General features: G+C 38.4%; 1 protein-coding gene across 2 annotated transcripts in view; it reads left to right on the top strand.

The window, feature by feature from the left end:
• Positions 1-13,096, top strand: part of PDS5A (PDS5 cohesin associated factor A) — a 176,315-nt gene that overhangs the window by 106,793 nt on the left and 56,426 nt on the right. For both annotated transcript variants that reach the window (XM_055246433.2, XM_063619784.1), the window contains exons 18-19: positions 8,759-8,864; positions 11,447-11,607. In XM_055246433.2, coding sequence (XP_055102408.1) covers positions 8,759-8,864; positions 11,447-11,607 — 267 coding nt within the window. The remainder of the gene's footprint in view (positions 1-8,758; positions 8,865-11,446; positions 11,608-13,096) is intronic.

Raw genomic sequence — 13,096 nt, 5'->3', positions numbered from 1 at the left:
TTTTTTTTTTTTTTTCCGGAGTCTTGCTCTGTTGCCAGCTGCAGTGCGGTGGCGCCATCTCGGCTCGCTGCAATCTTCGCCTCCCAGGTTCAAGCAGTTCTCCTGCCTCAGCCTCCCAAGTAGCTGGGACTACAGGTGCACGCCACCATGCCCAGCTAATTTTTGTTTTTTAGTAGAGACTGGGTTTCACCATGTTGGCCAGGGTGGTCTCAATCTCTTGACCTCGTGATCTGCCTGCCTCAGCCTCCCAAAGTGCTGGAATTACAGGCGTGAGCCATTGCGCCTGGCTTCTTTTCCCACTTTTAAATTGGATTTTTGTGTGTGTGGTTTTGATTTTTTGTCTGGTGTTTTTTTGTTTTGTTTTGTTTTGTTATTTTGCTATTGAGTTGTTTGAACTCCTTACATGTTCTGGTTATTAATCAGTTGACACAGGGATAATTTGCTAATATTTTCTCATTCTGTGGGTTGTCTCTTCACTTTTTTTATTGCTCCCTTAGCTGTGCAGAACCATTTTAGCTTACTGTAATCCTATTTTTCTGTTTTTGCTTTGGTTGCCTGTGCTTTGGGGATGTTAACACAAACTTGGCTCAGATCAATGTCTTTAAGCATTATCCTAGCATTTTCAGCTAGTAGTTTCATCCACTAGGTCTTAATCCATTTTGATTTGATTTTTTTAGAAGGTGAGGGATAGGAGCCTATCACTGATGAACATAGATGCAAAAATTCTCAAAAATACTAGCAACCTGCTTTCAATAACACATTAAAAATATTCATCACGATAAAGTGGAATTCATCCCAGGGATGCAGGGATGGTTCATGAGTCATATATCGATAAACATGATTCATCATATTAATAGAACCAAGAATAAAAACCGTATAGTCATCTTAATAGGTACTGAAAAAACATTCAATAAAATTCAACATTACTTTATGATAAATACCCTCAACAAAATAGTTATAGAGGGAACATACCTCAAAATAATAAAGGCCATATGTGACACACCCACACCGAACATTGTGCTGAATGGGGTAAATTGAAAGGCTTTCATCTAATATCTGGAATAAGATATGGAAACCACTTCTACCACCTTTATTGAACAAATTACTGGAAGTCCTAGCCAGAGCAATTAGTCAAAAGAAAAAAAGGCCATCCAAATTTAGCAAGAAAGAAGTCAAATTAGCCTTGTTCGCAGATGACATTGTCACAGAAAAAGCTAAAGACTCCACCGAAAAACTGTTTTCAACAGATAAATGAATTCAGTATAGTTGCAGGATACAAAATCAACATACAAAACTCAGTAGCATCTACGTATGCCAACAGCAAACAATCTGAAAAATCAAGAAAGCAAGATTATTTACAATAGCTACAAAGAATATTAAATACCTAATAATCAACTTAACCAAATAAGTGAAAGATCTATTACAAGAAATATTTTAAAACGCTGATGGAAGAAATTAAAGACAACACACAAAAAATGGAAAGATATTCCATGCTCATGGAATGGAAAAATTTTTAAAAAAAATTTTTTTTTTTTTTTGAGATGGTGTTTCGCTCTTGTTGCCCAGGCTGGAGTACAATGGCGCGATCTTGGCTCACTGCAGCCTCCACCTCCCGTGTTCGAGCAATTCTCCTGCCTCAGCCTCCCGAGTAGCCAGGATTACAGGCATGTGCCACTGCGCCCGCCTAATTTTGTATTTTTAGTAGAGACGGGGTTTCTCTATGTTGGTCGGGCTGGTCTCCCGACTTCAGGTGACCCGCCCACTTCGGCCTCCCAAAGTGCTGGGATTACAGGTGTGAGCCACCCCGCCTGGCCAAAATCAATATTGTTAAAATGACAGTACTACTCAAAGTAATTTACAGATTAAATGCAGTATCTATCAAAATACAAATGACATTCTTCACAGAAATAGAAAAAAAAAATCCTAACATTTACATGGAACCACAAAAGACTGAAATAGCCAAAGCAATATGAGGAAAAAGAACAAAAGCTGGAGCCATCAAACTACCTGACTTTAAAATATACTACAAAACTACAGTAACCAAATCAACATGATACTGGCATAAAAACTAGACACATCTAAAGGGACAGAATTGAGAACCCAGATACATATTGGTGCTTTTTCGGCCAGCTCATTTCTGACAGAGGTGTCAAGAACATACAAGGAGGGAAAGGATAGTCTCTACAATAAATTGTGCTGGGAAAACTGATTAGCAGAAGAATGAAACTAGACCCCTATCTCTTATCTCTCAACATACAAAAAAATCAAAATTGACTTTTTTTCTTTCTCTTTTTTTGAGACAAGGTCTTGCTGTGTCACCCAGGCTGGAGTACAGTGACATGATCATAGTTCACTGCAGCCTTGACCTCCTGGGCTCAGGTGATGCTCCTCCCTCAGCTTCCAGAGTAGATGGGACCATAGGCACATGCCACCACAACTGGCTAATTTTGTGAGGGTGTTTTTTTTGTTTTGTTTTTTGTTTGTTTTGTTTTGGTTTTGGTAGAGACAGGGTTTCACCATGCCGTCCAGGCTGGTCTCGAACTCCTGGACCTAAGCGATCCACCCACCTCGGCCTCCAAAAATGTTGGGATTACAGGCGTGAGCCTCTATACCCAGCCCTTTTTAATGAAGATTTTCTTTTATTTTTCTCTTTACTTTTTTGGATACACGATCTCACTCTGTCGCCCAGGCTGAAATGCAGCTGAAATGCACGACCCTGGCTCACTGTTGTGTAGGCTCAAACGATCTCAGACCTGAGCCCCCTGAGTAGGTGGAACTATAGGTGTGCGTCACCATGCTCAGCTAATTTTTTAAAATTTCTTTTGTAGAAGAAGCAGTTTTGCCATGTTGCCCAGGCTGGTTTTGAGCTCCTGGGCACAAGTGATCTGCCCACCTTGGCCTCCTAAAGTGCTGGTATTTCAGGCATGAGCCACCATGCCTAAGTTTTTTTTCTCTTCTCCTTTTTCTTTTCCTTTCTTTCTTTCTTTTTTTTTTTTTTTTTTTTTTTTTTTTTTTTTTTTGTAGAAGGAATCTTGCTCTGTCACCCTGGCTGGAGTGTGCAGTGTCACGATCTCGGCTCACTGCCACCTCTGCCTCCCGGGTTCAGCCTCCCGAGTAGCTGGATCTACAGGTGTGCGCCACCACGCTAGGCTAATTTTTTGTATTTTTAGTAGAGCAGGGTTTCACCATCTTGGCCAGGCTGGTCTCAAGCTCCTGTGCTCAAGCAATCTGCCCACCTTGGCCTCCCAAATTGCTGCGATTTCAGGCATGAGCCACCACACCTGGCCTAGAATTTTGAAAGAAAGGATTGGGGTTAATATAAAATCATTCTAAATATAATCCATTTCCCCCCCATACATATGTCCATACACCTTGACATATGTGTGCTACAGTTAGTAATGGTCTGTAGGAAGTAGATGAAAATGAAGTAGTCATTGTAATGATGGCTGGAACCCAGGTGAAAGTAAAATTTTAAAAAGGAAAAGGTTGAGGACTGAATCCTGAGGGAAATTAGCAATTAAGAGGTTGGCAGAAGACAACGGACTTAAATTTTTTTTTAAGTTTTGAGCAGACATAGTCAAAAGCAGAAAATTGGGAAAGAGTGTTATCAGAGAAACCAAAGAGGGGCTAAAGGGGTTAGATGATATCCAGAAGTTGATTAAATACTAAGAATCATCGAATGGATTAGGAAATGGGAAAAAATCACAATGAACAGAGCAGTTTCTGTGCAGTAGCAAGGACAAAGCCAGAATGCCATGGATTCAGAAAGGCATAGGACAGTCCTTTCCAACATCTACGTCATGGTACACAGAGAAAGTGATCAGTGTTACTTAGGCAGAGAAGACTGCTGAGTCTGTTTTTTACTGGCCCAGCTCAATAGAAAGCCACTAGGTACCACTTGGCTACACTGAGGCTTGAGCATATTAAAGGGATACATAGCCTTGTCACCCTTCTAAACCCTGCTTAGGAGATAAATTGACAGCACCAGTGGGGACAATCAGTGTAGACAGCACCAATCTTAGATAAAAAGCAAAGGAGGGCCAGGCATGGTGGCTCATACCTGTAATCCCAGCACTTTGGGAGGCCGAGGCGGGCATATCACAAGGTCAGGAGTTTGAGACTAGCCTGACCAACATGGTGAAACCCCATCTCTACTAAAAATACAAAAATTAGCCTGACGTGGTGGCACGCAACTGTAATCCCAGCTACTCAGGAGGCTGAGGCTGGAGAATCACTTGAACCTAGGAGGTGGAGGTTGCAGTGACCCAAGATCACATTATTGCACTCCAGCCTGGGTGACAGAGCGAGACTCCGTATCAAAAAAAAAAAAAAAAAAAGCAAAGGAGAAGGCTGGGTGTGGTGACTCACGCCAGTAATCCCAGCACTTTGGGAGGCAGAGGTGGGTGGATCACTTGAGTCCAGGAGTTAGAAACCAGCCTAGGCAATATGGCAAAACCCCATCTCTACAAAAATGCAGAAATCAGCAGGACACCATGGCATGCACCTGTGGTCCCAGGTGTGTGGGAGGCTGAGGTGGAAGAATGAGCCCAGGAAGCAGAGATTGCAGTGAGCTGAGATCACGGCACTTCACTCTCTCCTGGGCAACAGAATGAGACTGTGTCTCCAAAAAAGACAAAAATAAAAAAACTGGGCTAAAGTCAGAGTTTGAGCCTCAAAAGAAAAGTAACAGAAAAATAAGATGATGGAAAGGGAGTAAGCTTGAAGAAGAATCTTCTGCTGTTGTTTTTGACTAAATAATTTTGAATATTTAAATACCTTGAAAAGGTGCTAGCTGAAGGCTGGGCGCGGTGGCTCATGCCTGTAATCCCAACACTTTGGGAGGCCGAAGTGGGCGGATCACCTGCAGTCAGGAGTTCAACACCAGCTTGGCCAACATGGTGAAACCCCATATCTACTAAAAATACAAAAATTAGCCAGGAATGGTGGTGCGTGCCTGTAATTTCAGCTACTCGGGAGGCTGAGGCATGAGAATCACTTGAACCTGGGGGACAGAAGTTGCAGTGAGCTGAGATCGCGCCATTGCACTCCAGCCTGGGCAAAAAGAGTGAAACTCCATCTTTTTTTTTTTTTTTTTTTTTTTAAGATGCTAGTTGAAAAGAAGACAGATTGCAGATAAGAGAAGGGGAATATAGGTATGAGGGAGCAGCATTCCTAAGGAAGCAGAGCAGGAAGAAGGACATCTTAACCTATGACATGACAAAATAATACACACAAATTAGAGGAGGTTAGAAGATAGGTATGGAAAATTAGAAGAGTTTTCACTCAAGGCTTCCATTACTACTCTCCCTTCCGTTAAAGATGAAGACTTCGGTTAGAATGGTGAAGATTTGTAACAGTGGTTGTATAGCATAGACTTCCCAAGCAGTTTTGAAGAGGCAGTTGAGATCATCTTTTGCATCATGATGGCCCTGTGAAATATATATTATTTATTTAATTTATAAAAGAGGAAAAATATAAGAGGAAGGACTGTGAACCTGGTTTGAAGACTTTGGTCTTTCGCTTATAGCTCCTTGACACATACTGGTGATTACCAACATTACAATGATAGCAGAGATTATGTCTCTCATTTCATACTGTATTCTCAGGTAGACCATAAGACTTGGCACATGACGGGTAGTTAATAAATACTCATTAAATAATCGTGTGCATGGAACCTATCACATGTATGTACATATTTATAAATTTTTTTGAAACACACTTGTAATTTTGTTAAATTCAAGCAATGTTTAGTAGGATTTCTTAATAAGAAGCTCAATTTGGAATAATTTTCTCAAATTGAATGAATCTTTAAAATACAAAGTCAGAGCTAGAATTTCCAGAAAACATATAGGATAGGCAAAGATTTCTTAGAGGGAACATAATAGCCACAGACTGGGAGAAAATACTTGAAAAGCATGTATTTGGTAAAGGATTATATCCAGGCTATATAAGGAACTCTGACTACTCAATAAGACAGATGACTCAGTTTTAAAATGGGCATATTTGAACAGGTACTAGTTAAGATGGTAAATAAGCACAAGAAAGGACAGTTAGTTGTTTTTTTTTTTTTTTTTTTTTTTTTTTTGAGACGGAGTTTCGCTCTGTCGCCCAGGCTGGAGTGCAGTGGCGCAATCTCGGCTCACTGCAAGCTCCGCCTCCCGGGTTCACGCCATTCTCCTGCCTCAGCCTCTCCGAGTAGCTGGGACTACAGGCACCCGCCACCACGCCCGGCTAATTTTTTTTTTTTTGTATTTTTAGTAGAGACGGGGTTTCACCGTGGTCTCGATCTCCTGACCTCATGATCCGCCCGCCTCGGCCTCCCAAAGTGCTGGGATTACAAGCGTGAGCCACTGCGCCCGGCAGGACAGTTAGTATTAATACTCATTTCGGAAATGCAAATTCAGATTTTTACATTTTTATTTTGTTTTATTTATTTATTTATTTATTTATTTATTTATTTATTTATTTATTTTTGAGACAGAGTCTGGCTCTGTCACCCAGACTGGGTAATTTATAAAGGAAAGAGGTTTTAATGAACTTGCAGTTCCATGTGGTTGGGGGGGCCTCACAATCATGGCGGAAGACAAGGGCAAAGGGACATCTTACATTGTGACAGGCAAGAGAGTATGTGCAGGGGAAATCCCCTTTATAAAACCATCAGATCTCCTGAGATTTATTCAGTACCACGAGAACAATATGGAGGAAACTGCCCCCATGTTCAATTATCTACCTGGCCCCGCCCTTGGCATGTGGGGCTTATTACAGTTCAAAGTGAGATTTGAGTGATAACACAGCCAAACCCTATGAAATTGTATGATTTCATTAATAGGAAATGTTCAGAATAGGCAAGTGTATAGGGGAGAAAATAGATTAGTAAAGGCTTAGGGCTGGAGGGAGTAATGGTGAATGAGTTCTGCTAACAGGTAAGCGTTTGACTTAGGATAGTGATGGGATGTTCTATAGTTAGGTAGTACAACCCTGTGAATATAGTAAAAACCATTGAGTTGTACATTTGAATTCAGGGAATTATGTGGTATATTATACTTTAAGTTAATTTTTATACACATATACAGCAATTTGTTTTTTTAATGTTATCAGATTAACTGAAGATAATGAACTTTAAAATAATTCTTGTGATGTAAGAGGGGAAAGGAAAGTAAGTGCTAAACTTAGTTTAAACTTCAACATCTGTAAGGTTAGTACAGCCATTATGGAGAACGGTATGGAGGGTCCTCAGAAAAAAACTAAAAAATACAACTACCATATGATCCAGCAATCCCACTACTAGGTATATATCCAAAAGAAATAAGTTTATCAGGGATATCTGTATACCCGTTATTATTGCAGCATTATGGACAATAGCCAAGATTTGGAATCACCCTGTGTCCAAGGAATGAATGGGTAAAAAAATATGGTACATAGATAAATGGAATACTATTTGGCCATAAAAAAAGAATGAAATGCTGTTATTTGCAGCAGTATGAATGGCATTGGAGGACATTATGTTAAGTGAAATGAGCCAGAAACAGGAAGTTAAATACCACATGTTCTCAGTGGTAGGTGGAAGCTAAAAAAAAAGTAGATCTCTCAGAAGCAAAGAATAGAACAGAGGAAACAAGAGGCTGGAAAAGGTAGTGGGAAGGGAGGATTAGGGAGAGATACAAAATTACAAAAAAAGGATACAAAATCACAGCTAGATGGGCGGATGAATTCTAGTGTTCCATAGCACAGTAGGATGACTATAGTTAACAAAACATAGTTTCAAATAGCTAGGACAATATTGAATGTTCCCAACACAAAGAAATTATAAGTGTTTAAGATAATGGATGTGCTAATTATCCTGATCTGATCACCATGCATTATATGTCTGGAAACATCACCGTGTACCCCATGAATATTTATAATTTTTGTTAATTTTTTATAAGTGAAAAGAATTTCAACGTCTGCATCCTATGCATATTTGGTACTTAAATTTTTTTTAATGAATGCTTTGACGTAACACCAAAGGAAAAAAAATTAACCAAAATCTTGTCTTGTACATTTGTAATAATAATTAAATGTTCTCATAATAGGGTAGTATCTTCTTCAGTTTACTGATCTCAAAACCAGAAGTCACATTTGTTTTTACTTAAAATAGTACCATGTTGCTACATCATCTGATTTTTATTGACCAGATAATATTCTATTTCCTGGTGGTAGGTGTTTTGAAAAACTAATTCCTTAATTTTTGACAATTAAATTGTTTCTAATTAATGAATCTTTATAAATATAGCATGATGCTTCTGATGACTTGCTTCTTTGCTATAAGTTTATAGAAATAAAGTTACTGATTCAGTAAATTACCAGTGATTAATTCATTTGTCCATGTGTATGTTTATTATTTGTATTTTTTTGAGTCAATTGTCATTGCCCACTTAGCAACTACTATATTATTATTTTTCTTAAAACTGAAAATGATCTCTGTGTATATGGAAATGAATATAAAATTACCTATCTGAATATATTACCAGAGTGTTGTGTCATTTAATTTTAGTTTTGTTATTTTTTAGAAGAGTTACTCTTATTCATTAAGTTTTTTAGGGGGATAAACTAAGTAGAAATTTAGTTATCAAGTAGGGGATAAGATTGAACTTTTTTCCCCCACAGAAACTCCTTTGAATTTAATATTTTAAGGTTCTATATATGTTCTGTCACAGTGTAATTAGGATATAGTTACTACTCTAGTAGTATACTGATTTATATTTTCTTCTTTTTATAGTGCACTAGTGAAATTGATGAATAAATCAATAGAGGGGACAGCAGATGATGAAGAGGAGGGTGTAAGTCCAGATACAGCTATCCGTTCAGGACTTGAACTTCTTAAGGTATTTTTGAAACAGTTTTGTTGCCGTGTATTTCCATGGGGTCATAATTTGCCTTCCCTTCAGGATATGCAAGAGTCAGGCTTATTTCACAGGAAACTATTTGAAAGATTTAAAACTTGTGTTGGAAATCAGATTATGTAAAAGTAATGTTTTTACATCATAATATAATTATTTTACATTATAAATTAATATTTGTTTCACTGTTTATCATTTCCATGCCTTCTATGCTTGGTAGTGATTACTGTACAGCCTATTCTTAACTTAGTGATAGCAAGATGTGACTTTAGACTTTGTGGACCAGGGTATGTGACTAAATCTAGAGGAGGGAATATCATCATTAAAGGGAGTATTTCTTGGTATATTTGTGGGATTCTTGGGAGACTGGCATGACTAGAAAAAAGGGGTGCTTTGGGGAATGATGGGAGACAAGGTTGGTTCCAGATTGTCGAGTGCCACTGGGTAAGAAAGGTAGTGTCACGGGCTTTTAACCTGGCTTACAACCAGCTGCAGCCCTTGATAGAGCGTTCATTGGATTGAGTAAAAGGGAAGAAATTGAAGGCAAAGAGACATGATACCACTGTGACATACAGGAGAAGAGACAAACCAGTGCAGTCGATGTTAGATAGAAAAAGAATGATGGGATCATATTCCGAGGGTCTTAAATATCATTTCATTGAGCTGGGCTCTGCGGCTCTTGCCTGTAACACCAGCATTTTGGGAGGCCAAGGCGGGCAGATCACAAGGTCAAGAGATCGAGACCATCCTGGCCAACATGGGAAAACCCTGTCTCTACTAAAAATACAAAAATTAGCTGGACGTGGTGGCACACACCTGTAGTCACAGCTACTTCAGAGGCTGAGGCAGGAGAATCACTGGAACCCGGGAGGTGGAGGTTGCAGTGAGCTGAGATTGCGCCACTGCACTCCAGCTTGGCATCAGAGTGAGACTATCTAAAAAGAAAAGAAAAAAAAATCATTTCATTGATAGAATTGATATAATGCCTCATGAATAAGATTTTAATTATGTTTTTAGTAATTGAGTTGTATTTTTAAGTTGTTTTAAAAGTGAAACCACCTTTAAGGTAACATTTTTTAATAGATTGCTTTTTTTTTTTTTTTTTTTTCTTGAGACGGAGTCTTGCTCTGTCGCCCAGGCTGGAGTGCAGTGGCACGATCTCGGCTCACTGCAAGCTCTGCCTCCTGGGTTCACACCATTCTCCTGCCTCAGCCTTCCAAGTAGCCGGGACTACAGGCTCCTGCCACCACGCCTGGCTAATTTTTTTTGTATCTTTAGAAGAGACGGGGTTTCACCATGTTAGCCAGGATGGTCTCGATCTCCTGACCTCATGATCAGCCCGCTTCAGCCTCCCAAAGTGCTGGGATTACAGGCATGAGCCACCGCACCCGGCCAATAGATTGGTTTTTATTACATTTTTCTAATTTAATTCTCCAATTTTCTGTAAGTAATTAAAACCACATAAGTAAATATTATCACTCCAAACCTTGCCAAATGAGACACAGTGTCTGCACTTAATGACCATTAAATAAGTGCTTATTGAAAAATTAATGAAGACCACCTGCTCATTCCCCTTTCTCCCTGCTTCTCTATTTTCATCCCTAATCTTGATACTACACTAACTGAATTGTTTCTACTTTATGGAAGGTTAACTCTTTAGACATGTATCTAACTTGCTAAAAGTTATTTAAGGACAGGCTCGTGCTTGTGTCATAATAAGGGAATAATTATATATTGTAATCATAATTAAAAGTTCACAATGGTGGCTTCTTTGTTGATAATTATGTTGAGTGATAGATTTCACTTGAGGTATTTTCTTGGCTGGGTACAATGGTTTACGCCTGTAATCCCAGCCAAGGCCAAGGCAGGAAGATCTCTTGAGCACAGGAGTTGGAGACCAGCCTGGGCAACATAGCTAGACCTCATCTCTACAAAAAAACAAAAAAATTTAGCCGGGCATGGTGGTGCACCTGTAGCCTCAGCTCAGGAGACTGAGGTGGGAGGTTGAGACCCCAGTGAGCTGTGACGTTCCACCGCACTCTAGCCTAGGAGACAGTGTAAAATCCTGTCTCAAAAAAAGAAAAAAAAATTTCTCATAGATTATCTTTTTGCCAGTCAAAGAAAGCTCTGAGTTAGCATTTTGTTTACATTACACAAATATTGAGTCATTACGTATGGAGGTTTTATTTCAAGTAAGCATTCCTTCACCTAAATACAATATATTTATAAACTGATAATAGTTATTAATATTGTAAATCACATTCCATAAAAAAGGAGCCATGTGTTTTGTATTCTAAGTAGCAGAGTAGACTAAGAGGTGAAGAAGAAAATAGGACAAAGGCTGTCAGTTGTGTCAAGAAATAACTGGAAGCTACCACACCATACAGTATTTCTGATAATGTCTAATTAGCCATAACTAACTGCAAGGACGGCTAGAAGATGTATCTCTATTCTGTGTAGCTAGCATATTTACCCCAGAATTTTTTTTTTTTTTTGGCAGGAAGTAATTCTTTTTTAATGGATTAAAACTATTGTCTGTACTTCTAAAGCTGTATCTATTTTTTCAGGTTCTGTCTTTTACACATCCTACCTCGTTCCACTCTGCAGAGACATATGAGTCCTTGTTACAGTGCCTAAGAATGGAGGATGACAAGGTAGCAGAAGCTGCTATTCAAATTTTTAGAAATACAGGTCACAAAATAGAAACAGACCTTCCCCAGATACGATCGTGAGTACATTTTTTCTCCCATGGTAAATACAAAAGTTTCTAAGTGTGGAAACCATAAAATCATTGTTTTCCTTCTGTGTAGGAAGATAGGAGGGAGGAAAGACAACTTTGATTTAGAAGCTACTTTTCTGTGTCCTCCTCTGTTTTGTCTTTCCCTTGTCTCACTCCCCTCTCCCACCATTAGAATGTAGGCAGCAGAATAAACTGAAACTACGTGTTTGTTTATAACAAAATTATTTTAAGATATTAAGAATCAAAAGTTACCACAGAATTTAGTGTTTTATTATATTTATGATTAATGTCTTTCTAATCCATGTATATTCATCTTTTTTTCTATAAATGGGTTATAAATTCAGTAACTGTCACTTTGCTATCCTACCAAAAAATGGGGCAAATAGTTCACTTTGGCATCTTATAAAGGTTAAGGTGAAACTTGTGCTGAGATGTTATATTTAGACTTAAAATATGCAGAAGACATCTTTTGAAGGAAAAAGTACACTGCAAATGGCTGTTGAATCATATGTTCAGGATATTTGCAGTTAGTTCAGGGTATATTCAACTACATACCATTTTCTTCACATGATAATCATAGGGCAAGTGGTCTCCTCAAGTTTTTATTAAATTTGTGAGCTAATAGTTTAACTTGTGAAATAATTCAGTGTCCATTGTACATTCTCTTCATTCTCCACATTGTTCTGGCTAATAATAAAAAGTTACCACAATCAGTCCCTGCCCTCAAGGAGTTTATAGACTAGAAATAATAAACTTTATACGTTATAAAAAAAAAAGATCACTGACACAATAGGATAGTTTTTGATGAGTTTTTCAAGGGAGGAAATCCTATACATTTTTTTAAGGCAAAGGATCTATTCTTAGAGGAATTCTACCCCAAAGGAAACAGTTGAAAATGAGTATAGGTGGAAGAGTTAACTTTGGATGTGAGGAATAAAATACTTTATTCATAAGACTAATGGAGAAGAAAGGAGATAATCACTGGAAAGCAGAAAAGCACAACTCTGATGGCATCACTGGATTATACTGCTCTAGAAAAAACAAGAAGAAAGGTTAAAGTTGACTTTCTGTATTATTTTATTTGGCTAATAATAATAATATGTTTAACAACAGTTTGATTGAAACTATCTTCCTTTGTCATTCACCAGTGTTATAAAAATCTCAGTCTGGTAAATGGAATGGTGAAAGACTAAACAGATAGGAGAGAGGAAAGACATCTTCCATTTAGAAGCATAGTCAGTACTCAGTCAAGGAAGTCTTTTTGGTCATGGGCATCCCTATCTCATAATTCCAAAGTCCATAGAGGCAAACTTCAGGCATATTTATAAATGTCAGATCAGACTTATACCAACTAGCATATGTTCCCATTTTTGGTTAAGGTGCATGGCCTGGAGGCTGCAGTATAGGTTTCATGTCTAGCCTTCCATAATCATAAGAGGGCATTGTCACCCTTGGATTTGATACCACTAACTTTATA

This window comes from Symphalangus syndactylus, chromosome 16, assembly GCF_028878055.3.
Source record: "Symphalangus syndactylus isolate Jambi chromosome 16, NHGRI_mSymSyn1-v2.1_pri, whole genome shotgun sequence".
Lineage (NCBI taxonomy): Eukaryota > Metazoa > Chordata > Mammalia > Primates > Hylobatidae > Symphalangus > Symphalangus syndactylus.
Note: the sequence above shows the minus strand (reverse complement) of the source record. Positions and strands in the feature narration are given on the sequence as shown.